Raw genomic sequence first — 22,392 nt, forward strand, 5'->3', positions numbered from 1 at the left:
AGGAGGGTACCCAGGGGGAGGGAGCTGGGCCTGAGGGCCTAGAGGGGGCCACTGACGGTGTCTGGGACTTAAGCAGGAAGTACCCCCCCCCATCCACACTATAGTTGCAGGGTTATGAAGAGGGTTGGGCAGGTGTGAAGACAGTCATGGCCCAGAGGCTGGAGGAAGCCACTCAAATAGGGCTGGGAGTTTTTCTAGGCCTTCCATGTTGTATCGGGACATCTTGTAACACAGCTTCGTCCCCTGGGCCAGGGGGTATTTGAATGGGGGGAAGAGAAACACCAGGAACTGTGTTAGAATGACCTTGTCCCCTTCCATTTCTCTACTGCAAATCTCCAGGAGCAAACCACCTGCTCCCACGGCTCTCCCCCTTGCCCTTTGGACTGCTCCCTGCTCCTGGTGTCTGAGGGCCTGAAGGAAAGGAGCACCCTACAGATGCTGCCATGGAAGAATGGAGGCCCAGGGCGCCCATTTCTGCAAGGCCAGCAGCAGCTCGGGGCTCTGGGAGCCATGTGAGGTCCAGGGGATCTTGTTCGGGGAGACACTGGGAAGGACTTCTTGTTCTGCTATTCTGAGAGCATCAAGCAGTTTAGAACTCTTGTCTGAAACCCCCTCCCCCCTCAGAATGTAGGTGCTCTTCTGGTGAGAGATAGGGAGACCCAGGCTGGCCCCAGAGCTGGGTGCAGGGCCAAATGTGTCTGGCAGCAATTAGGTGCGGAGCTGGGCTGGGAGGCCTCAGACTTCAGCGGCTCAGGAGTGACCTGAGCCGAGTGTCCAATTCCAAAGCCAAACGTCACAGGCAATCCGGGATTCCAGCTCGCCCCACGTGTGGTTCCCATTAGGGCTGGCTGGGGTCTTCTTGAAGGCCAGGCGGATTCCTGAGCCCCTCCCCCAACGTGGCCCCTCCCTCTTCAGGCTGTTTGGAATGTCTTACCCCCCCCCATCCTTCCATCCTTCCTCGGTCCTTCTTCGGGGTGGCAGGCCACAGTGCAACCTTCAGGATTTTCAGGGGCACCCCACTCCACATAGGCCTCCCTACCCACTAGATGGTGTTTTTGCAATCTCTTAAAGGGGACAAAGGGGATAAGGGACTTAAACCCTTAACGCCCCCAGGAGGGGCTGATCCCTGAAGACCCCTACACTGTGGGAGCCCTCCCTCTCCAGGTCAGCTGCCTTTGTTCAGGCCTCAGCCCCTTCGGTCCAGACACAACTGTCCCCCCTACCAGGCCATTCCTCCATACCGCCCCCGAGTGGGCATCCTAAAACCCAGGCCTGCTATTCCCAACGTGTCCCTCCTTACAAAACTTCCAGCAGCTTCCCAGCAACTCTGCAGCCATTGCACATACGTGTTAGGTGTGTTTTGGATACACACACACACACACACACACACAACCATTTTAAGGTTGTCAACATTTAAAAACCTGGAGGCAACACATAACACTCTATTACGTTTCAAACTTTTCTCGAAAATATCTGACCATGCCAAGCTCGCGTGCCAGGGTGACAATAACTGACAAGGGCTGAGTAACAATTGTGCCCTTCAGAGGGACCCCTGGGGCTTACATGTGCACCAGTCCCCAGGAGATGAGTGAATGGCCTTTTTATCACCAGGCTGGCACTGACCTTTTTATCTCACTTCCTGTCAGCTTCACTCCTTCTAGCCATTTATGTTCCTGTCTGTCTCTTTCTGTGCGGACACACCCACTTGCTACAACAAACCCAAGCCTCAACCCCTAGGCCTAGTGAGATGTCACTCCAGCCACCTTCACACCCGGTCCCTCCCATCCCGGTCAGCTCCCCTCCAATGCTCTTAGTCCTGGCACATCACACTTCTCACTCTTCCTCAGTCCCATCACACATTTTCACACTCCCAAGTCTTTGCACAGGCTGTTCCTTCTGCCTGGAACACCACGTCTCCTCTTCTACCCCCCACCCCCGGGACTTCTGTTTCTCCCTGAACCCCACCCAACGGACTCCTAGCTTCATCCTGACCCCTCGCCAGGAGCAGTCCCCTGGGCTGTCTGATGGTTGCTGATTCCCAAATGTTTCACGTAATCGAGAGCCTTTCCAGGGGCTGAGAGCTGGCTGCTTGGCATCCCTGGGGCTCACCCGTGTAGAGGCATGGGCTCTGGCAGGCTGGGGCTGGGAATGGGTGGGGTGGGGGGGTTGCATCTCAGCCCCTCTGGAACTGGCTTTTTTGACAAACACAGGTTTGTTAGAGTGGGCGAGGTTGTAGGAGGGGAAGGCAGCACACATTTTGTGATGTAAGGGGAGGTCCTGTGGCCTTGGCGACAATGAGGCCTCGCTCAGGATCACCTGGGCTTCGTAGACCCCTGGGGTGTGTGTGTGTGTGTGTGTGTGTGTAGACGTGTAAGTGTTCAGGTTAAGTGGGTCTTGGCCCCCCAGGCAGTAGGGTACGCTCCTCTGTCCTGTGAGCACCCCCAACGCCCCCAGAGCTGGATAAAGAGGTCCAAGAGCCAAAAAGGCCAGAGATGGGCTTGAAGCCAGAGAGGCTGCTCCCACGATGTTCCCGGGCCTCCGGTCCCTAGCCCACCCTCCCTCTGCCTGCCTCTTCAAGGCTCCCCGCTGCCAAGTGCCTTCCACAGGGCCGCTCCCACCGCCCCAGGGGCTCCGCCAGGCCAGGGCCCATACCCACCCACCTCCCCATCTCCCCAGGACTAGCAACTCGCCCTCCGTGGAATCACCGGAGAGGTAGGTACTGGGGAGCCCGTTTTTACAGACTAGGAAATGGACCCTGAGGGCTCTGAGGCTCGAAAGAACGGACTCAGGATCCTCCGGGTGGGTAGTCACAGGGAGGAATTTCAGCCTGGCCCCTTGTGTCTGAGGGCCAAGTTCTGTCTCCAGCCGCCCTGCCTCTCCCGCGGGCTCCAGGCCCCGGCCTTGGGTTCCCACTCCCCGCCCACAGTCACATCCGTCCTGTTCAGACAGAGATCGATGCGTCAATGTCCCAACGCCGGCCTCAACCACTGACCGGTGTGGACGCCGCGCGTGAGTCGAGGCGGGCGGGTGCCCACGGTCCTGTGGAGTCCCGACCCCGCGAGGGGCAGGCCCCGAACGCTGGTTTTCAGTGTCTGGTAAAGCGACGCCGGGACCCCTCGACCCCTGCCCAGGAAGGGCTGCGGGCGCGCTCCTCGTGCCCCCCAGCACTCGCTCCCGGGACGGTTCGCGGGACCCCGGGAGCTCCCGCCCCTCGGGGGCCGGGCGCGCGCGTCAGAGGGGCGTGCGGTGCGCGCCTCAGCCCCTCCCCCAGGCGGGGTGGGGGAGGGGAGGGAGCAGATGGCAGCAATTACGGCTCGGACCCTCCCCCGCCCGTAGCCCGAGGCCGGAAGACCGGCTGCGAGCGCTTTGCTGGGCGGGAGGGGCGGCGGCCTCCGCGGCCAGCTAGTGGGCGGGGGCGGGGCGCCGACTCGGGAGGGGACTTCCTCCCCCCCCCCCCCCCCCGGGAACGGGGCTGGGAGATTCCCTTAGGAAAGGCCAAGCCCCACCTTCCCGTTCCCGGCCCCTGAGTGCTTGCAGGCCTGTGTCCCAACAAGCCCAGCGCCTGCAGGTCCCAAGGCTCCTAGGATTTTCAGGTTGGGCCAGCGGTCCAGGCTGGGGAGAGGGGAGCTGTACGGTTGTGCGGGTTGCGACCTAAACAAGAGCCAGGTGGAGGGGTTCACAGGGGTCTGAAGTCCAAGCCTTGGGCCTTGGCAGGTGCTGCTCATTCTGGAGGAAGGCAAGGGGCCTTTTCTTACAAAGGATCCGAATGAGCAGGTCTGGACTGCCCCTGGTTTAGGGCTGCTGAGTGTAGACAGGGGGAGAGGAAATGGCTAGAGTTGGCTTCTGTGGCTCAGGGGCAGGGCCAGGGAGAGCAGGAGGACTCGAAAGGCTCAGGACGGAGATAACTTTACTTATTGAGCTGCCCTGGTTCTTTCTTCCTGAGTTCCTCTCCCATCCTTCCCGTTGCCCAATCCGCTCTGTTGTCCCTTCTGTCTCTAAGATGTATCTGGATCAGCCCCTGCTCCCCACCTCCCGTGTCTAAGACCCTATTATCTCCTTGCAAAGTCTATCTGCTCTCTTGGCATCCCCACAGTCAATTCACAAAGCTTCAGAGGGATGTTAAAAATACCAATCAGAAAAAAAAAAAAAGGAAGAAAGAAAATCAGAGCCTGTCACTCCCTGTTTAACAACCTTGGATAGCTTCCCTTGGAGGAAAGCCCCAATTTCTTACACTGCCCCTGCCTAGACTGACCTCTCCCAGATCATTCTCCCCTCTGTCCAGATGCCACTCATACTAGCTGCCTTTCATATCCCTCGAACCCGAGAACCCGAACCCGGCAAGCTCTTCCCCACCTCTGGCTTTGGGCTTGCTGTTCCCTTTGCCTGGAACATTCTGCCCAGATCCTTCCCCAGGATGTCAGCTCCCCATCAACCCTGACCTGCAATGCTACAGCAGCCGCACACCCAACTGCCTGGTCTACTGTGTCCCTTTTTTTTTAATATATATATATTTTTATTTCTAGGAGAGAGAGAGAGAGAGAGAGAGCGTGAGCAGGGGAGGGTCAGAGAGAGGGAGTCACAGACTCTGAAACAGGCTCCAGGCTCTGAGCTGGCAATCAGCACAGAGCCCGACACGGGGCTCGAACCCACGAACCGTGAGATCATGACCTAAGCGAAAGTCGGACGCTTAACCGACTAAGCCACCCAGGCGCCCCTGGTCTACTGTGTCCCTTAACTGTATCTCTTTCTTTGGGCCTTAACCGCTTTCTGTAATTTTCTTCTTTATTCACTTGGTGTGTGGTCTGTTTCACTTACCAGAATGCCAGCTTGAGGAATGCAGGTGTCTTCCTTATTCTCTGCTGGCATGATGCCTGGCACAGACCTAGGAGGTGCTGAACAGACTTGCATGCATTTAAGGAATGCAGGAGTCCCTGGGGAACTAACTGGATACGAATCCATTTGGTCACTTCGAAGGCGGCCACTCCCTGGGAGAAGCCAGCTGCTAATCCCTGTACTCACCTGTGTTTCACTTAAATGCCTCACCTATGAGGGCAGGCCTGTGGTTTCCAGTATCAGGAAGCTTAGCAGCCATATCGTATTGAGCCTTTATGATGTGCCAGGCGTTATTATAAGTGCTTTACGTGGCTTAACTGATTTAATTTGTACAACAAAGTAGACACTAATATCCTTAGCAGAGACATACTGGGACATACACAAGAATGTGTGGTCCTTCAGCAAATACATGCATGCATCATAAGCACGGAGTTGGTTATTATTGTACAACGGATGGGTGGGTTGAGTAAATAAAGACACCGGTGAACCTGGGACATTTAATAAGTGGAGCAGGAAGGCAGAACGGAACAGGAGGAGGGAACATTAGGGAAGGATCGGCATGGGGGGTGGGAGTGGGAGGCCACAAGGCTAGTTAGGACAAATGGTAGAAGAGGAAGTGTAGGGCCACAGCCCAGGCCCACGCTCTGGACCCCCACAGCACCCAGGAGTGCAGCCGCAGCCGTGGTGCAATGTCAAGGGCCTGGGTCCTGCTATTCTGCCCCCCACCAGCGGGGTGATTTTGGGCAACCACTTACCCTTTTGGGGCCACGTTAGCAAGAGGCTGGGGAAGGCTCACATAATACCTAACCGCTGGAGGCTTCGCTGGGATTAAATTTTAAAATGCTAATGAAAGGGCTTCATCAGCTGCCCAGGGTTGTTGCTGGGAAGGAGGAGGGAAAGGGTGCAGGCTGGCAGCCTGAAAGGCTGCGGATGGAGCCATACTTTGGTCCCTTTTAAGTCAGAGTCTACTGGTTTGTGCCCCTCCAGGGTGGGCCGGGGTTTACCAGTTGTTGGTGTTTTCTGGACTTGCCCAGGTACTGAGTTGGTACTCCATGGGTTTTCACTGAGTGACCACATGTGTTTGTTGAGTGAATGCTCAACTGAGGGAATGACCCCAGGAAGAGTAAGAGAGGAGAATAAATACGTGAGTGAACGGTGGAATAAATGGAGAAGGGACTAGAGATCCTCTTTGTCTCTGAGCCTCAGTTTCTTCAGCTGTAAAAGACGGTGGTGGTAAGGCTCGGCCCCCACCCTTCTCTCAGGGCTCTACTGTGGATCTGATGAGATGTGGCGGGCCCATGGAGGCCACCCCTTGCTGTCCATGCTGAGCTGAAACGACCGGGGCTCCCCTCCCCCACACCCCTGTCCCCCGGAATTTATAGATTCCTCATTGTCCTGCACAAAGGCCCTCTTGGGGAGGAGGCGGGGTGGGTAAGGAGACTGGGGAATTAAAAAGTCAGAGGCTGAGTAACAGCCAGCCACACCCGAGGCCCCATAAATCTTCCTGGGCTCCCTGGGAGATGGACTCGCCTTGCCCTCACCCCGAGTGGCTTGCAGGGCTCGGCTCACCCTCACAGCTCTGAAGCATCGCGGTCTCCCCGGCGGAGGTGTGGAGGCTCGAAGACTGGACCTTGGGAGTGGGGGAGGGGTGGATCCTATTGTTTTATCCCTGTGACGTCAGAAAGGCCCTCCTCCCATCCCGCTCCGCTCCCTTACTTATCCCTGTAATTCTAGCCCGCCGCTGTTGGGACTGAGCAGAAGAAATGAGCTTCGTGCGGGTCTTTGGAGTTCCTTGGTGAGGGGGGCCTGGAGGTCCAGCCTCCGGGACACAGCGGCCTCCCCCAGGCAGGCCTCTCAGGGAGCGGTAGGAGCCCGGGGAGTGGAGCTGGCAGATGGTGCAGTGTTAACAGATGACAAGAAAACAGAATTACTCAGCTGCTCTGTCCCTCCGGTTCCTGGAAGGGGATGGCCTTCAAACTGGAAAGAGACAATGAAGTCAATTGGGAGGGTTGCTGAGGAGAGGGAGGGAGAGAGGCTTTGGGGGACAGGAAGACTGGCTTGGAACCCCATCTCCGGCATTCACCATTGGGGTGGGGTGAGGTGGGGAGGACAGTGGGTGCGAGGTGGGGTCCAGGCGTGGAGAAGGGGGATCTCAAGTAGATCCACTAAGGGCTCAGTGTCTCTTTTTCTCGTCTATTAAATGAGTTGATGAAAAGCCCTGCCTGACCATCTCACTGGCTTTTATGAAGATAATGTGGATTTTTCTCTTCATAAAAAGGGCTTTACAACTTGTGAAGATGTCAAAATATAAGAGGTTACTTATAAACTGTAAGTGCCAGCCCCTTAGTTGTTTGTGAAATGATTTTTTTAAGTTTATTTTGGGAGGGAGAGAGCAGGGGACAGAGAGAGAGAGAGAATCCCAAGCAGGCTACTCTGTGCCAGAACCCAACGTGGGGCCTGATCTCACAAACTGAGAGATCATGACTTGAGCCCAGATCAAGAGTCAGAGAAATCAAGAGTCAGACGCTTAACTGACTGAGCCATCCAGGGGCCCCTCGTGAAATCATTTTTAAGCAACAAAATGGAATAGAGTAGAACACATCATGTGCAACGTTATGTAAAACTTTTGCTTTTAGTTCTATGGATGTTCATGTGTCCTGGGGCCAGAGGTAGATGTATTTTACAGTGGGTGATGGTCACAAAAGTCTGAAATATTCCAAGTAGAGGAAATTCTTTAATGATTTCATCTCCAGAATGAAAAGGTGGATGAATGGAAGCTAACCTAACAAGAAGAAATGCACCAAGAGAAATATAAATGTAGAATGTGATGGTCCGTGGGCTATGGAACTCCTGGGTGGGGAGACCTGGCTTTGAGTAACTCAGCATAACTGAGATTGGGGGAGGGGCACTTTCCTAGGACCTCTTGAATTGCCCTCTTGGTGGGTAACAAGAATCTGTTTTGTGGGATGCCTTAGGTCCGAATCCCGAGGACACTGTTCCTGAATGCTTACTAGGCCATGGCCACTGCTCCCTCCGCGTGAGCTGAGCCAGGAAGGGGCTGGCCAGTGAGAACCTTGACCTCCTATGCTTGGACCCTTCCCCCTAACAAATCCACTAAGAGTGCAACAGGTGTGATGTAGTGGTGGTCAGGACCCTCTGCCTGAACTTCACCCATGACCCTCATCCCCACCTCCACCGCAGGGACCATAGTCCAGTGGGAGTGAACTGGTCAGAGGGGGCCCTAAATCAATCCCAGACTTCCCTGGCTGGCATTGAGTTACGAGCTGTGGGTTTTGTGATGTAGATCATGGTAAGGGAGGAGGGGGCATGACCTATGGCCCGTCACACGGGACCCCCGGAAGGGTCCAGAGCAGGGGTCAGAGGTCATCTCCTCCATTCTCCATCCCACCATGTTGGGTCCTATCCCGTATCTAGTTCTTAAGCTGGGGTGGGCCATTTTCCCTCGGACTGCCAGCCCCTGCCACCAGGCCTGTAGGGTGGGATTAGGGAGCTTGTGCTGGAAAAAGACCCTAGAAGAAAGGCAGAGGTTGAGATGACAGTACACTTGGTTTCCTCAGTGACTGGCCTGTGCTCCAAACTTGACTCGAGTTTGCTGAACTCTTTATAGGTTGGCCACTACACTTTTGCCAAATCTTTCCCTTCCCTTCTGACTGAATTCCACAAGCCAAGACTCTTGCAGACCCCAGCCCAAAGGATTAGATGGCTGGTGACATGGCATGACAGTCAGGGACAAGACAGAGAATTAAGCCACTGCTCCAGACAAGGTATGTTGTTAGGGCTTAGGAGAGAGTGTTAGAGGGATAGAAGATGGAAAGATCCAGACGATGAGATGAGAAAGATCAAAACTGAAAAGTTGGAGAAGAGGTGAAGTCTGCCAGGCAGAAAGAAGACGGACAGACAGAAGGCAGTGGAAAGGTCAGGATGGAAGGGAAGGAAGTTGGAGTGGCAAGAAAAGAACATTCTAGTGTATTCCCATCAGAAGACCCCGGCAGCTAGGAAATCAGGAGGAGGATAACCTAATAGATGGTACAATTCCCTCATGGTTAAGCCTTAAGGCTGCCACACTGAGACTCTAAAAGGCCCTGGCTGAAATGTATCTGTAACACCCAGATGTCATCATTATTTTACACATGAACCAGCATCCCCCAGTCCCCCTCTACCACAATCATCCCAATCAGCAAAGACATGCACAGGGAGGGCCAAGACCCAGCCCGGGGAGCTGGGAAGGTGTTAGGAAGGGACAAGCATACAGTCCACCTGAGAACAGAAGCCTGGACAGGGTGCCATGGAACAGAGCATTGCTGCAGGCAGAAGGTAAAAGAAATCACACAAACCTTCTGGGTATCCAGCCAGTGTGGCTAAAGCTGATCTACAGAAATAAGTCCCCTGTCTACCATGCTTTGGGAACCAAAATGGGACCCCATCACCCTCTTCCTGTGTACCTGCCCTGCCAAGACCTTGCCCCTGCATCCAACCCGGGGACCCAATGCTCAACGCAGGGTTGAGGCGGTTTCCCTAATTCCTGCCCAGGGCTGCCACCTGCTGGCTGAGAGTGGCCTTGCAGAACAGGACCCTTGCCGAGGCTGGGGGTGGTTGGTCTGTGCTGAACCAGAAGTAGCTTCTATAGGCTTGGAGAAGATAATTTGAAAAGCAAACGGCGAGATTCCCTTTTACCTAGTTAGACGTCCTTGGCGCCTCGCAGGAGCACAGGAGACAAAGATGACCAAGGTGAGGGAAACAGCCAAGAACGGGATTAACGATAACTCATGTGGAGAGCCAAAGTATGTGTCTGATGCAGCGCGGTTTCAGTTAATAGTTATTGAATGAATGAGTGAATGAATGAATGAGTGCAGTTCAGAGGGAGCGCTGAGAAGCGATGAGTGCTGTGTACAAGAGAGACTGGGGAAGGGTGCCTGGCTGGCTCAGTCGGTGGAACATGACTCTTGATCTTGGGGGCGTGAGTTCAAGCCCCAGGTTTGGTGTAGAGATTACTTTAAAAAATATATATATTCATGTAAGAGGTTGGGGAGGAAGAGGAGGAAATAATCAGGGAAATCTTTCAGATTCTTTTTTCCCTTTTGTTATGAAGTAGTAAGATCTTTTCTTTTTATGTTTATTTATTTGAGAGAAAGAGCATAAGCAGAGGAGAGACAGAGAAAGAGAGGGAAACACAGAGTCTGAAGCAGGCTCCAGGCTCTGAGCTGTCAGCACAGAGCCCAACACAGGGCCTGAACCCACAAGCTGTGAGATCATGACCTGAGCAGAAGTTGGATGCTCAACTGACTGAGCCACCCAGGCGCCCTGAAATACTAATTATCTTGGTGGAAGATTCAAACATCACAGAGGTGAAAAAGCAAAACACAGGGTTCTCTTTCACCTCATTCCTATTCTCCTCCCTCATTAACCACTGGCAATGCTTTAAAAAAAATTTTTTTTAATGTTTATTTTTGAGAAAGAGGTGGCGGGGGGAAGGGCAGAGAGAGAGGGAGACACAGAATCCCAAGCAGGCTCCAAGCTCTGAGCTGTCAGCACAGAGCCCGGTATGGAGCTCGAACCCATGAACTGTGAGGTCATGACCTGAGCTGGAGTCAGAGGCTTAACCGACTGAGCCACCCAGGCGCACCCCCCATACTATTGTTTTCAAAGTGATTAAGTGATTACACAGTGCAGCCAATGTTTACAACTACTGCTCCGGCCCCCTCTATGCATTTGCATACATGTAAGTAGCCAATCTCACACATACCACATATATATACATATACAGTTTTTTTCTCTTCAGTCAACAGGATGTCTCAGAGATCTTTCCAGAGCAGTCCATATGGATCTGATTATTTTTTAATGGAGGCATAATCACATGGGCATATATTTTCTAGCCCTTCCTCTACTAATGAACATTTAAGTTAAAAAATTTTTTTACCATTACGAACAATGCTGCAAAGTATATACGGTATATCTCTGTTCGCATTCGCAAGTACTGTTTTGGAAAGATTTCTGAAAGCAAAATTTCTGGGTTCATGTGTAGGTACATTTGTTATTTTGATAGATACTGTCAAAATGGTTTCTGAAAATACATCACTAATTTACATTCCCCCAACAGTGTAAGCACTTAATATTATTAATGTCTCATTTTTGCTAAGCTTTTGGGCCCAAAGTAATATTTCATTATTGTTTTAATTTACCTTTTCCTGCTTACTTGTGAGATTAAGCATCTTTTCATATGTTTATTGGCCATTTGTATTTCTTCCACGAATTAATTACATCTTTTGCCCATATTCCTATTAGGTTGTTTTTTAATTAATTAGGATTAGAGGAAATTCTATTTCCAATAGCATGACTGCCTAGACTCTGGACTGATATTTCTAAGTAAAAGAGGAAAAATGCCAGTTAAGGACTGCTTGAATGATATAGCCAGTTAAGTGTTTGGCTCTTGATCTCGGCTCAGGTGGATCTCAAGGTTTGTGAGCTCGAGCCCCGCATCAGGCTCTCTGCAGGTAGCATGGAGCCTGCTTGGTATTCTGTCTCTCCTTCTCTCTGCTCCTCCACCACCTGTGTTCTCTAAATAAATAAACAAATAAGCTTAAAACATTATTTAAAAAATGCTAGTTAGAATACAAATGCAAATTATGTTAAAAGCATAGAAAAGCTAGCCAGATACCCAGAATTTATTAGGTTAAAATCTAAAGGAAAGCAGGAACTCAGACAAGAAAACAAAATAAGGAATCTGCGTTAGTCTGAAAATATTTCTTGGGGGCCCCTGGGTGGTTCAGTTGGTTAGGCATCCGACCTCAGCTCAGGTCACGGTCTTGGGTTCACGAGCCCTGTGTTGGGCTCTATGCTGGCAACTCGGAGCCTGGGGCCTGCTTCAGATTCTGTGTTTCCCTTTCTCTGCCCCTCCCCTGCTTGTGCTCTGTCTCTCTCTCTCTCAAAAATAAATAAGCATTTTTAAAAATCTAAAAATAAATAAATAGACATTAAAATAAAATTTTAATGTTTATTTATTTTTGAGACAGAGACAGACAGAGTGCTAGCAAGGGAGGGGGCAGAGAGAGAGGGAGACACAATCTGAAACAGCCTCCAGGCTCTTAGCTGCCAGCACAGAACCCGATGTGGGACTCGATCCCACGAAATACAAGATCATGACCTGAGCCGAAGTTGGACCCTTAACCAACTGAGCCACCCAGGCACCCCAGACATTTGAAAAAATTTTTAAAAATTGCAGGGGCACCTGGGTGGCTCAGTCAGTTGAGCATCTGACCCTTGGTTTCAGCTAACGTCACAAACTCATGGTTCGTGGGATGGAGCCATACATCGGCACTGACAACATTGAGCTTGCTTGGGATTCTCTCCCTCCCTCTCTGTCTCTCTCAAACCTTTTTAAAAAAAACAAAAACAAAACCAAAAAGCTGCAAACCTGGGTGGTTCAGTCAGTCAAGCCTCTGACTCTTGATTTCAGCTCAGGACATGATCTCCGGGTCATGAGATCATTCCCCGAGTAAGGTGTTTCATGCAGAACATGGATCCTGCTTAAGATTCCCTCTCTCCCTCTCTACCCTCCCCCATTTGTGCCCTCATGTGCACACATTCTCTCTCCCCAAAACCCAGGAAAATAAAAATGAATAAAACTGCAAGTTAATAAAAGAAATGAAGATCTTTGTGATCTTGGAGTGGGAAGTTCTTAAACAAGACTCAAGGGCACAGAGCACAAGGGGAAATTTTGATGAATTTAACCACATCAAAACTCAAGATTTCTTTCAGTGAAGCTCACTGCAGATAAAGCTAACAAAAATTTACATAGTGCAATTGTGACATTAAAACCCATGTGACAATGGAGGCGTCTGGATGGGTCAGTTGGTTGAATGTCTAAGTCTTGATTTTTGGCTCAGTTATGATCCTGGGGTGGTGAGATCGATCCCTTCATTGGGCTCATGGAGCATGCTTGGGATTGTCTCTCTCCTTCTCTCTCTGCCCTCTCCTCCCCCAAAATAAATAAACAAACTTAAAAAAAAAATCATTTCACAATGGGTTTATTTATTTATTTATTTTTATTTCTGAGAGAGAGAGAGAGGCAGTGTGAGCAGCGGAGGGTCAGAGAGAGAGGGAGACAGAGAATCTGAAGCAAGCTCCAGGTTCTGAGCTGTCAGCACAGAGCCTGACGCGGGGCTTGAACCCACGAACCCTGAGATCATGACCTGAGCCGAAGTCAGACACTTAACCGACTGAGCCATCCAGGCACCCCTCACAATGGGTTTATTATCTAGAATATTAAAAGGAATTCCTGAAACAGCAATAAGAAAAAAGATAGGAAAACTCAACAGAACATCAGACAAAGGCTAGGAACAGGCAATTTGCAGGAGGGGACACAGGAATGGCTATCAGGTATTTGGAAAGATGCTCACCCTGTTGATAACCGGGGGAAAATCCAGTGTAAAATAGTGATATTACCTTATAGTTCTTGTGCCATCAGATTGACAAGAATTAGAAGGCTGAATAGTTACAAGGATGGTCAAAGATGCAAAGAGGCTTTTCTGCACTGCTGGTGGGCACGCCGCAAACAGAGAGCAATGTCACAATACCTGGTCAGGAAGCATATATGTGCATTTTTAAATTTTTTTTTAATTTTTTTTAATGTTTTATTTATTTCTAGGAGAGAGAGAGAGACAGCGTGAGCAGGGGAGGGTCAGAGAGAGAGGGAGTCACTGACTCTGAAACAGGCTCCAGGCTCTGAGCTGGCAGTCAGCACAGAGACCGACACGGGACTCGAACCCACGAACCGCGAGATCATGACCAAAGCGAAAGTCGGACGCTTAACCGACTAAGCCACCCAGGCGCCCCGCATTTTTTAATTATTATTTATTTATTTATTTATTTTATTTATTTGTGAGAGAGAGGGCGGGAGTAGGGAAGGAACAGAGAGAGAGGGAGACAGAGACTCTGACGCAGGCTCCACACTGTCAGCGCAAAGCCTGACGCAGGGCTGAAACCCACAAGCCGCGAGATCGTGACCTGAGCTGAAAGTCAGACACTCAACTGACTGAGCCACCAGGGTGCCCCACGCTATGCAATTTTATGCAACAGGAAGAAGAGGGGAGAAAGACAGAGGTAAAAAGTATGCCCCATATCTTTTAGCAAGAGAGCAAAGATTTTCCCAAGAGCTTCACCTGTCAGACCGCTGCTTGTATTTCACTGGCCAGAACTGTGTTACATGGTCACACTTAACTCAAAAGTGACTAGAGAGAAGGGTGTTGGAGATACGGATTGCGTCATCTGATTAGTGATGTCGAATTCATAATCTACTAGATTTCTTCTAACCGCTGCATGGAACTCCATAGCGTGCCTACACCACATTTTACTGTCGTAGCAAGAAGTACATAGCCATCTTGTGACCATGAGGAAAAGTCAAGAGACTCCCAGAGAAGGTCCCTGCCATCATTAATTTATATCAACACCAATGGCTTATCCCCGAACTTCTTAATCTTGTGTGAAGAATAAACCCCTATTTAGTTAAGCCACTTGTGTCAGTTAGGGCTCAGCTGGAGACGACAGAAATAAATCTGGCCAGTTTCCACATAAAGGAATGGAGAAACATGTTCTAGGTTCGGAAACGACTCCCGGCTTCGAGAAGCACATGACCTCTGCCTGTGATCGGGAAGCAGCAGTCACTACAGGAAGCTGATGATTCAGGAAGCTGCTCCCCAGAGCCCTCCTGCATCTGTCCTGATCTGTGACAGCAAAACAGATGTCCCATGGTATTTAGCTCTGTTCCAAATTTATGTCTTGCACAAGAGCAGAAATGAAATCACAGTTTCCTAAGTCAAGGGAATCGAGGAAGTGTCGTTTTAGTTTTTTACTACCTTCTGTAGTTCAGGAGAAACACTGAAAGGAGTTTTGGATCGATGCTGGTGGCCACCACACCGCTGAGGACAGCTTTGGGTGACACACAACCCAAGACACTCTTAACTAATACACGGCACAGAAAGCAAGAAGGAGTAGGTCTCGAAAATAGCATTGGGTGAGAAAGACCAGAATGAGCTCTGTCACACAATTCCAAGGTGTTGGTTAAAACATTCCTACACCCACACTACCTTTTTTATTTTTTATTTTACAGAGAGAGAGGGGACATGATTGTGGGAGAGGGGCAGAGGGAGAGACAGAGAGAATCCCAAGCAGGCTCCATAGTCAGCTTGGACAAAGGGCTGGGTCCCAGGATCCTGGGATCATGACCTGAGGGGAAATCAAGAGTCCCGGCACTCAACTGACTGAGCCACCCACGCCTGTCCAAACGCCACTTTTTTTTTTTAATTTTTAAATGTTTATTTATTTTTGAGTGGGGGAGGGGCAGAGAGAGAGGGAGGCACAGAATCTGAAACAGGCTCCAGGCTCTGAGCTGTCCGCACAGAGCCCAACTCTGGGCTCGAACTCATGAACTGTGAGATCATGACCTGAGCGGAAGTCGGATGCTTAACTGACTGAGCCACCCAGACGTCCCCGTGATTACTTTTTTTTAATGCAATGTACATTTTCAAGGATATATAAGTGCCAATTGGTAAATGGAAGGAGGAGAAGATGGCTGTAGGGATCAGGGATGAAAAATAAACTAAAATTTTAAAAAAGATCTTGTATATGAGGATGGTGGGAGTGATATAAACAGAGGAACACAGTTGGCTCAATTTTCTACACTCTAGGTCCAAAACTGATCCATTAAATTTAATAGTATTAATTTAAAGAAGGGTTTAATAATTATTGATAAATAATTATAATTTAATTCAATTATTCTAATATTAATGCAATTTAAATATTTCATATTTAATTTACCATACCAAAACTAGGCCATGAAACTTACGATATCATGTTGTTTTTTTAAAATGTATTTCTTTATTTTGAGTGAGAGCAGCAGGGGAGGGGCAGAGAGAAAGAATCCCAAGCAATCTCCATCCTAGCAGCCTGGAGCGGGACTGGGGCTCGATCTAACAAACTGTGGCATCATGACCTGAGCCCAAATCAAGAGTAGGATGGTTAACTGACCGAGCCACCCAGGCACCCCCATCATAAATTTAGGTACTCCTAATTAGGCATTTCTTTATGTTTTACGTTTCCCATAACCTCAAAAAAATAGGTCCAGGTGACCTCCTGGAGCCCCACCTCCCCAAATCCCAGCCCCTATTCAGCGAGCACCACCCCGACTCGGCGGAAGGGAGGTGGACGTCGGCTTTCCGAGGTTGGGTGGGGGACACCCGCCCCCGCCCCCGCCCCGGGGACACCCGCCCCCGCCCCGCCCCGCCCCGCCCCCAGCATCCGAAGGGTGTGTTTTAGGTGCAGGAGGAGCTGGGGGAGGGGCCGCCGTGACTCAGGCCCCGCCCACTCGGGGCCGGCTCCAGGGCGGGGCCGGGTGGCTGGGAGAGGAGAGCGCCCGCCCCGCCCGGCCCCCATCCCCTACTAACCCAGCTTGATCCAGCTCAGCCCCGGGGTGTTTGCCGCAGCTCTTTCCGTAAGTCCAGCCATCTGTTACCTGCGCTGCTTCCTGGGGAGAGACAGTCCCCGTCGGGCCGGCCCGGAGACCCGGTGAGTGTGCTCCCGGGGGCCCCGCCAATGCCTGCCTCCCAGGGAACCCTCGCACGCCGGGTAAGACCGCCCCTCTCCTTGACTCCCACGGGGATCCTCACAGCGCGACCCCCGGCTGTCCTCTTAGGGCTCTTGCCCGACAGCTTGCCTTCTCTTCTGGTGGGTGGGGCGCTGGGACCCCTCCCTGGGATCCAGGGAGACACTGCTCCCCTCCACTCTGTGTTCTAGATGGCAACTGCGTGAGGCGGAGGGACGGGCCTTCTTGCCCCCTCCCCCCCCAGGGCTGGAAGAGGAAGAGCGGCGGCCGTGCCGGGGAGGGCTGGACATGTCTGAGGCATCGTCCTGCCCCGGCTGTGAGACCCTTGCCCCAGGCTGCAGGCTGGGGGCCTTGTACTGGGCCTGTGTCCGCAATGATCCTGCCCAGCTCCAAGCCACGTTGGATGGGGGGGTCTCCCCAGAGGAGGCCGTCCAGGTGGATGGCAATGGAAGGGTGAGCCACCCCAGGTGCTCCCCAGGGCGGCTGGTGCAACTCTGAGTCCCCAGCATGCACATTCAGCGCCTGCGTCCTTGGGGGAAGGGAGGGGCCAGGGTGCATCTTCCCAGAGGCTGGGACCTCTCTGGGAATGATGTGGATTTAGAGGACACAGGGGCCCCGACGGGATCCTGGAAAAAAGAGCAGGAGCTGAGCTGCCCCTCCCCCAGACAGGTCTCATGGTCGCTTGCTACCGGGGTTTCGAGAACGTTGTGGCCCTGCTCAGCCGCTGCCCTTTCCTCGATGTGAACCAGCAGGATAAAGAAGGGGACACAGCCCTCATGCTGGCTGCCCAAGCAGGTGACAGACTGTTGACCTTACCTCCTACCAGTCCCCTCCTCCCCCGCTTCAGTTGGAGCCACAACCCCACACTTTTTGTATAAGGCTCTCCCAACACAGGCACAGCCTGCATGCTTGGGGGGAGCGGGGCCTGCTTGGGGCTTCATCACTTTCCTTCCTAGAGAGCTAAGCTCTGTCTTCGGTGCCTTGCAGGTCACGTGCCTCTGGTGAGTCTCCTGCTCAACTACTACCCAGGCCTGGACCTGGAGCGCAGGGACCAGCGGGGGCTAACGGCGCTGATGAAGGCCGCCATTCGGGACAAATCGGAATGCGTGGCTGCCCTCCTCATGGCAGGTGCATGGGGCCTGGACCGGGATTTGTGACCTCCAGTCCCTCCCCAAGCTTTCCAGACTGACACTAAGTCAGCTGTAGAGTCGCGGTGAGAAGAGAGGTGGAGATGAAGGATCAATCTAGGCCGACTTCTGGAGGAGGGGAGTGTGCTTGAGCTTCTGACAATCCACAAAGCCTAGCTATTACTAGCTCTATTTACATCATGAATGTTGGTCTCAGAAAAGAAAGCTTTGGAGGATAACCTAGGTCAGCCAGAAAAACAAAAAAGGCTGATATCTGGGACCAGACTTGGGTTCTAGTCATGGCTCTGTCACTAGCTGAGTGACCTTGGGCCGATGGCTTCCTTCTCTGGGCCTTATCAGTATAGTGAAGGTGTTGGCGTTCTCCGGGATGACTTCCATATCTGACAAGCCAGGGTTCCATGGACACAATGATGTGTAGATGAGGCACGTGGCCATGTGGGGTTGTTGGGAGTGAAGTGCACACAGTTCGTGCTGTCTTGGGGCTTCACTCTTCCTGAGGTGGGGCTGCCCTCTGTGCATCACCCTGAGGGGCTCCGGCCTCTAGCTCTTCCCTTCCCCGTCCCATCTGACTGTGTTTGGGGTGAGAAGGGAGGAAATTCCGCACCCCTCTATTTCCTCCCCACCCCGGATTCGACGGAGGTGCTGATGAAGAGAAGAATGGGGAGCGGGAACCAGCAGGCCCCCCTCCACCTAACCAGAAGGTGCAGCTCGGGCCTCCCCTGGCCCGAGCAACTTGCACACCACCCCTTTATTGGCTCAGTAGGTCTCTATTCTCCAGGTCCGGGGACCCCCAACAGGTCTCTCTGAAGCCTTTCCCCCTCTCTGGACTTCAGTTTCCATCTTTAGTTTTTTGTTTTTAAGATTATTTATTTATTTGGAGAGGAAAAACAGAGAGAGAAATCATGAGCAGGGAGAGAAAGAGAGAGAGAGAGGCGGGGGGGGGGGGCGGAGAGACAGAATCTCAAGCAGGCTCTACGCTGTCGGCATGGAGCCCCAGCTGGGGGTTCGATCCCACGAACCCGCAAGATCACGACCTAAGCCAAAATCAAGAGCCAGTTGCTTACCTGCCTGAGCCACCCAGGCACCCCTTCTTCTTTAGTCTTAACCTGGAAGTTGGGATCCAGGGCTGGTGCTGTCCCTAGGAGCCTACGTACTCCCCCTGGGGGCCACCGACGGCTCCCAGATTCCAGCCGCGAAGGGATGGGACTCTCTGGTTTTTCATCTGACCCAAATCAGTCCTGCTGCTAAAGAATCTGCCCTTCTGCAAGTCACCCGTCCCTGTCCCATCCCATGTCACTCCTGTGCCCCTTCCCAGGTGCTGACCTGACAGCGGTGGACCCTATTCGGGGCAAGACGGCCCTAGAGTGGGCAGTGCTGACTGACAGCTTCGACACGGTGCAAAGGATCCGGAAGCTGCTGCGGCGTCCCCAAGTAGAGCAGCTCAGCCAGCATTACCAGCCCGAGTGGCCGGCCTTGCCGGGGCTCGTGGCCCAGGCCCAGGCCCAGGCCCAGGCCGCCCCATCTCTCCTGGAGCGACTGCACGACACCTTAAGCCTCCCCTTTGCCCAGTTTCCTCAGGAGGGGGGTGTCCTGGACCACCTCGTGACCATCACGACCAGCCTGGCCAGTCCCTTCCTCAGCACGGCCTGCCACACCCTGTGCCCTGACCAGCCCCCTGCCCTGGGCACCCGAAGCAAGTCTGTACCAGAGCTGCTGGGCACTGCCCCGCCCCCTCCCCCAGAACCCCAGCCCCCCCAGGTGGTCCCTGGCCCGCGGGTCCTCATCCCCTACCAGAGCCCTCCGGGCGTGCTGGGCATGTGCCCTCAGTGGCTGCAGCCCAGGGACAGTAGCGGCCCCAGGCCCCAAGCCCCCAGGATCCGCCTATCCAAGGCCCCCTCATCACCCAGGCAGTACAAGCCGGAGTCCAGGCCTGGAGAGAATCGAAGACTGGCCCTTCCTCTCTGGAGATACCAGGAGCTTAGGATGGAGAGGAGGAGGCAGGAGGAGGAGGCCAGGTGGGCACAAAGTCAGGGGAAGATGGGCTAGGCCGGGCTGGGAGCGAGGGATCAGGTCCCTCCCTCAGGCTCCTTTGCCTCCTAGAGCCCCTTCGGCTCCCCCATCCAGCTCTGCACAAATGATTCTACGCTAACCTACTCAGGAGGCTGTTCACACAGCATTGTTTGCAGTGGTAAGAGTGCAAACAACCTGCGTGTCCGTCAGCAGGGGGCTAGCTAAATTGCTTGCAGCCGTGAAAACTATACATCCATGTGATGTGTTTCATACAGTGCTTAAACAAGAGTAAGGAAGCCCTTTACGTTCTGATATGAAACTATCTTTAAGAGGTAATAGGTGAAGATAATCAAGGGGTGGAACGGTGTGCATGGATGGCATACTTATATTTGTCAAAGTAAAATTGGCATCAAGGTAAACTTGACCGATACGAATATATAGTGCGTACCGAGATGTACTTAACTACTTAGTGAATGAAGAATCAAAGGAGGAAACGAAAAACCATTACTGACAGTGGAAATCAGAATCCTGGATTAAGATGGAAGAGTTAGGTACAAAAAAGGTAATTCTTACCTGGCAATAAAACCGTAACTTTTTTTTTCCCTGCCAGACAAAAATAAATTGCTACTCACCAGTCTTCTACAGGTTAATCTCTTAAATTTATATAGAGAATCTGGGCCCTAATCCGTAGTAAATACTACATCAGACAACATTACTTCCCCGAGATGACCCATCGGTGGGGTTATTAGCCAATGAGCTAAAATTTCTTGAAAAGGGGTGCCTGGGTAGCTCAGTCGGTTAAGTGTCTGACTTCAGTTCAGGTCATGATCTCACAGGTTCGGTTTGTGAGTTGGAGCCCCGCGTTGGGCTCTGTGCTGACCGATCAGAGCCTGGAACCTGCTTTGGATTATGTGTCTCCCTCTCTCTCTGCCCCTCCCCTGCTCACCCTCTGTCTCTAAAAAAATGAATAAATGTTAAAAAATGTTTTTAATATCTTGAAAAGGCAGTAATTTTTCATGTGTGCCTTATTTACAATTTTTTACTCAGTTAAAATTTTTTTTAATTTTTATTTGAGAGATAGAGAGAGAGAGAGAGAGAGAGAGAGAGCATGAGTGGGCGAAGGGCAGAGGGAGAGAGAGAGAATCCCAGCACTCTCAGCACAGAGCCGGACAGGGGGCACCATCATCCCACTGCCCTGGGATCATGACTTGAGCCAAAATCCAGTCGGGCGCTCAACTGACTGAGCCACCCAGGTGCCCCTCAGTGTTTTCAGTTTTTAAGATTTTCTTTTTAAGTACTCTCTACACCCAGCTCAGACTCACAACCCTGAGATCAAGAAAGAGTTTCATGCACCACTAAATGAGCCAGCCAGGCACCCCTGGGTATTCTTTTTCTTTCTTCCTTTCTTCCTTCCTTCCTTCCTTCCTTCCTTCCTTCCTTCCTTCCTTCCTTCCTTCCTTCCTTCCTTCCTTCATCTCTTTCTCTCTTTCTCTTCCCTCCCTTCTTTCCTTCCCTCCCTCCCTCCTTCCTTCCTTCCTTCCTTTCCTCTTTCCTTCATTTCTTTCTTTCTTTTTTTAATGTTTATTTATTTTTGAGAGAGAGAGAGAGAGAGTGTGTGTGTGTGTGTGTGTGAGCAGGGGAAGGGCAGAGAGAGAGGGAGACAACAGAATCCAAAGCAGGTTCTAGGCTCTGAGCTGTCAGCACAGAGCCCGACGCAGGGCTCCAACCCATGAAGGACTGTCAGATCATGAGCCGAGCCAGAGTCAGAGGCTTAACCAATTGAACCACCCTCCCCTGGGTATTTTTTCTTAACACATTTGCTCCATAAATGCATTTGCTTGTTTACTGGTAATAGTAAAAGCAACCACTTAGAAGGTTTTTACTGTATACATTAATACATCAATGCTCCCAATAATCCTATGAGGATTTTATCTTTGAGGACACAGGACACAGAGAAGTTTAGGAATGGCCTGGGGTCACACAGCCAGAAACTGGCAGAGATCAAGATTCAGAGCCAGCCATCTAGTTGTGGAAGCCAGACTACACTGGGACCACGCTGCCTCACTGGAAACTCCCTGGGAAGAAGTATGGCTGTTTGTTCAGGAAGATGACTGGGCACCTGCCCAAGGGTAGAAGGGAAATTTTTCACTGAATATTTTTCTGAAACTTTTGACTTTTTAATTTTTTTAATGTTTACTTTTTTTCTGAGGGAGAGACAGACAGAACATGAGCAGGGGAGGGGCAGAGAGAGAGAGAGAGGGAGACACAGAATCTGAAACAGGCTCCAGACTCCGAGCTGTCAGCGCAGAGCCCGACACGGGGCTTGAATTAAAAACCACGAGATCATGACCTGAGCTGAAGTCGGACGCTTAACCGAGTAAGCCACCCAGGTACCCCAACTTTTGGCTTTTTAAAAAGTAAGCTTTACTTTTGAGATCCGTTTTAGATTTACAGAAGAGTTGTAAAGATGGCACTGGGTTCCCTTATGCCCCATATACGTCTATTATTAACATGAATATAGTACATTTGCTACAATTAATGAACCAGTATTAATACAGTATTATTACAAAAGTCTAAACTTTATTTAGGTTTCCTTAGTTTTTCCCCAATATCCCCTTTTTGTCCAGAATTCCAGCTAGGATACCACATTGCATTTAGCTGTCATGCCCCTTGTTTCTGATGCCCTTGACAATTTTGAGGACTACTGATCTGGTATTTTGTAGAATGTCCCTCAGTTGGGAATGGTCTGATGTTTTTCTCATGAGGAGACTGGGGCTATCGGTT

General features: G+C 51.5%; 1 protein-coding gene and 1 long non-coding RNA gene across 8 annotated transcripts; one reads left to right on the forward strand and one right to left on the reverse strand.

Annotated features, from left to right (window-relative positions):
- Positions 1 to 5,326: 5,326 nt before the first annotated feature.
- LOC120237864 lies at positions 5,327 to 16,616 on the reverse strand. 3 transcript variants are annotated; one of them, XR_005530069.1, is made up of 5 exons: positions 16,515 to 16,616; positions 16,293 to 16,372; positions 6,765 to 6,810; positions 6,403 to 6,463; positions 5,327 to 6,048 (listed from the first exon to the last, which is right to left on the reverse strand). It is a non-coding gene; the product is annotated as an uncharacterized LOC120237864 (long non-coding RNA). The 3 variants fall into 3 exon arrangements; XR_005530067.1 differs by having other exon boundaries at positions 6,550 to 6,810; XR_005530068.1 differs by lacking the exons at positions 5,327 to 6,048; positions 6,403 to 6,463; positions 6,765 to 6,810 and adding an exon at positions 15,740 to 15,841.
- ANKRD33 (ankyrin repeat domain 33) lies at positions 16,259 to 20,419 on the forward strand. Of its 5 annotated transcripts, none has more exons than XM_039241313.1 (5): positions 16,259 to 16,473; positions 16,642 to 16,903; positions 17,116 to 17,245; positions 17,438 to 17,578; positions 18,914 to 20,419. In XM_039241313.1, the coding sequence occupies exons 2-5, from the start codon at positions 16,739 to 16,741 to the stop codon at positions 19,642 to 19,644; spliced, it is 1,167 nt and encodes a 388-aa protein (XP_039097244.1). In that variant the 5' UTR covers positions 16,259 to 16,473; positions 16,642 to 16,738; the 3' UTR covers positions 19,645 to 20,419. The 5 variants fall into 5 exon arrangements, with proteins under 5 accessions (XP_039097244.1, XP_039097246.1, XP_039097249.1 ...); XM_039241318.1 differs by having other exon boundaries at positions 16,294 to 16,413; XM_039241315.1 differs by lacking the exon at positions 16,642 to 16,903 and having other exon boundaries at positions 17,120 to 17,245.
- Positions 20,420 to 22,392: the final 1,973 nt, after the last annotated feature.

Source organism: Hyaena hyaena, unplaced genomic scaffold (genome assembly GCF_003009895.1).
Source record: "Hyaena hyaena isolate Hyena2069 unplaced genomic scaffold, ASM300989v1 scaffold_192, whole genome shotgun sequence".
Lineage (NCBI taxonomy): Eukaryota > Metazoa > Chordata > Mammalia > Carnivora > Hyaenidae > Hyaena > Hyaena hyaena.

Coding starts and splice junctions, on each gene's coding strand:
- ANKRD33 (XM_039241313.1), top strand. CDS start 16,739: ATGTCTGAGGCATCGTCCTGCCCCGGCTGTGAGACCCTTGCCCCAGGC. Junction 16,904..17,115: donor AGGTGGATGGCAATGGAAGG/GTGAGCCACCCC, acceptor CCCCTCCCCCAG/ACAGGTCTCATGGTCGCTTG. Junction 17,579..18,913: donor GGCTGCCCTCCTCATGGCAG/GTGCATGGGGCC, acceptor GCCCCTTCCCAG/GTGCTGACCTGACAGCGGTG.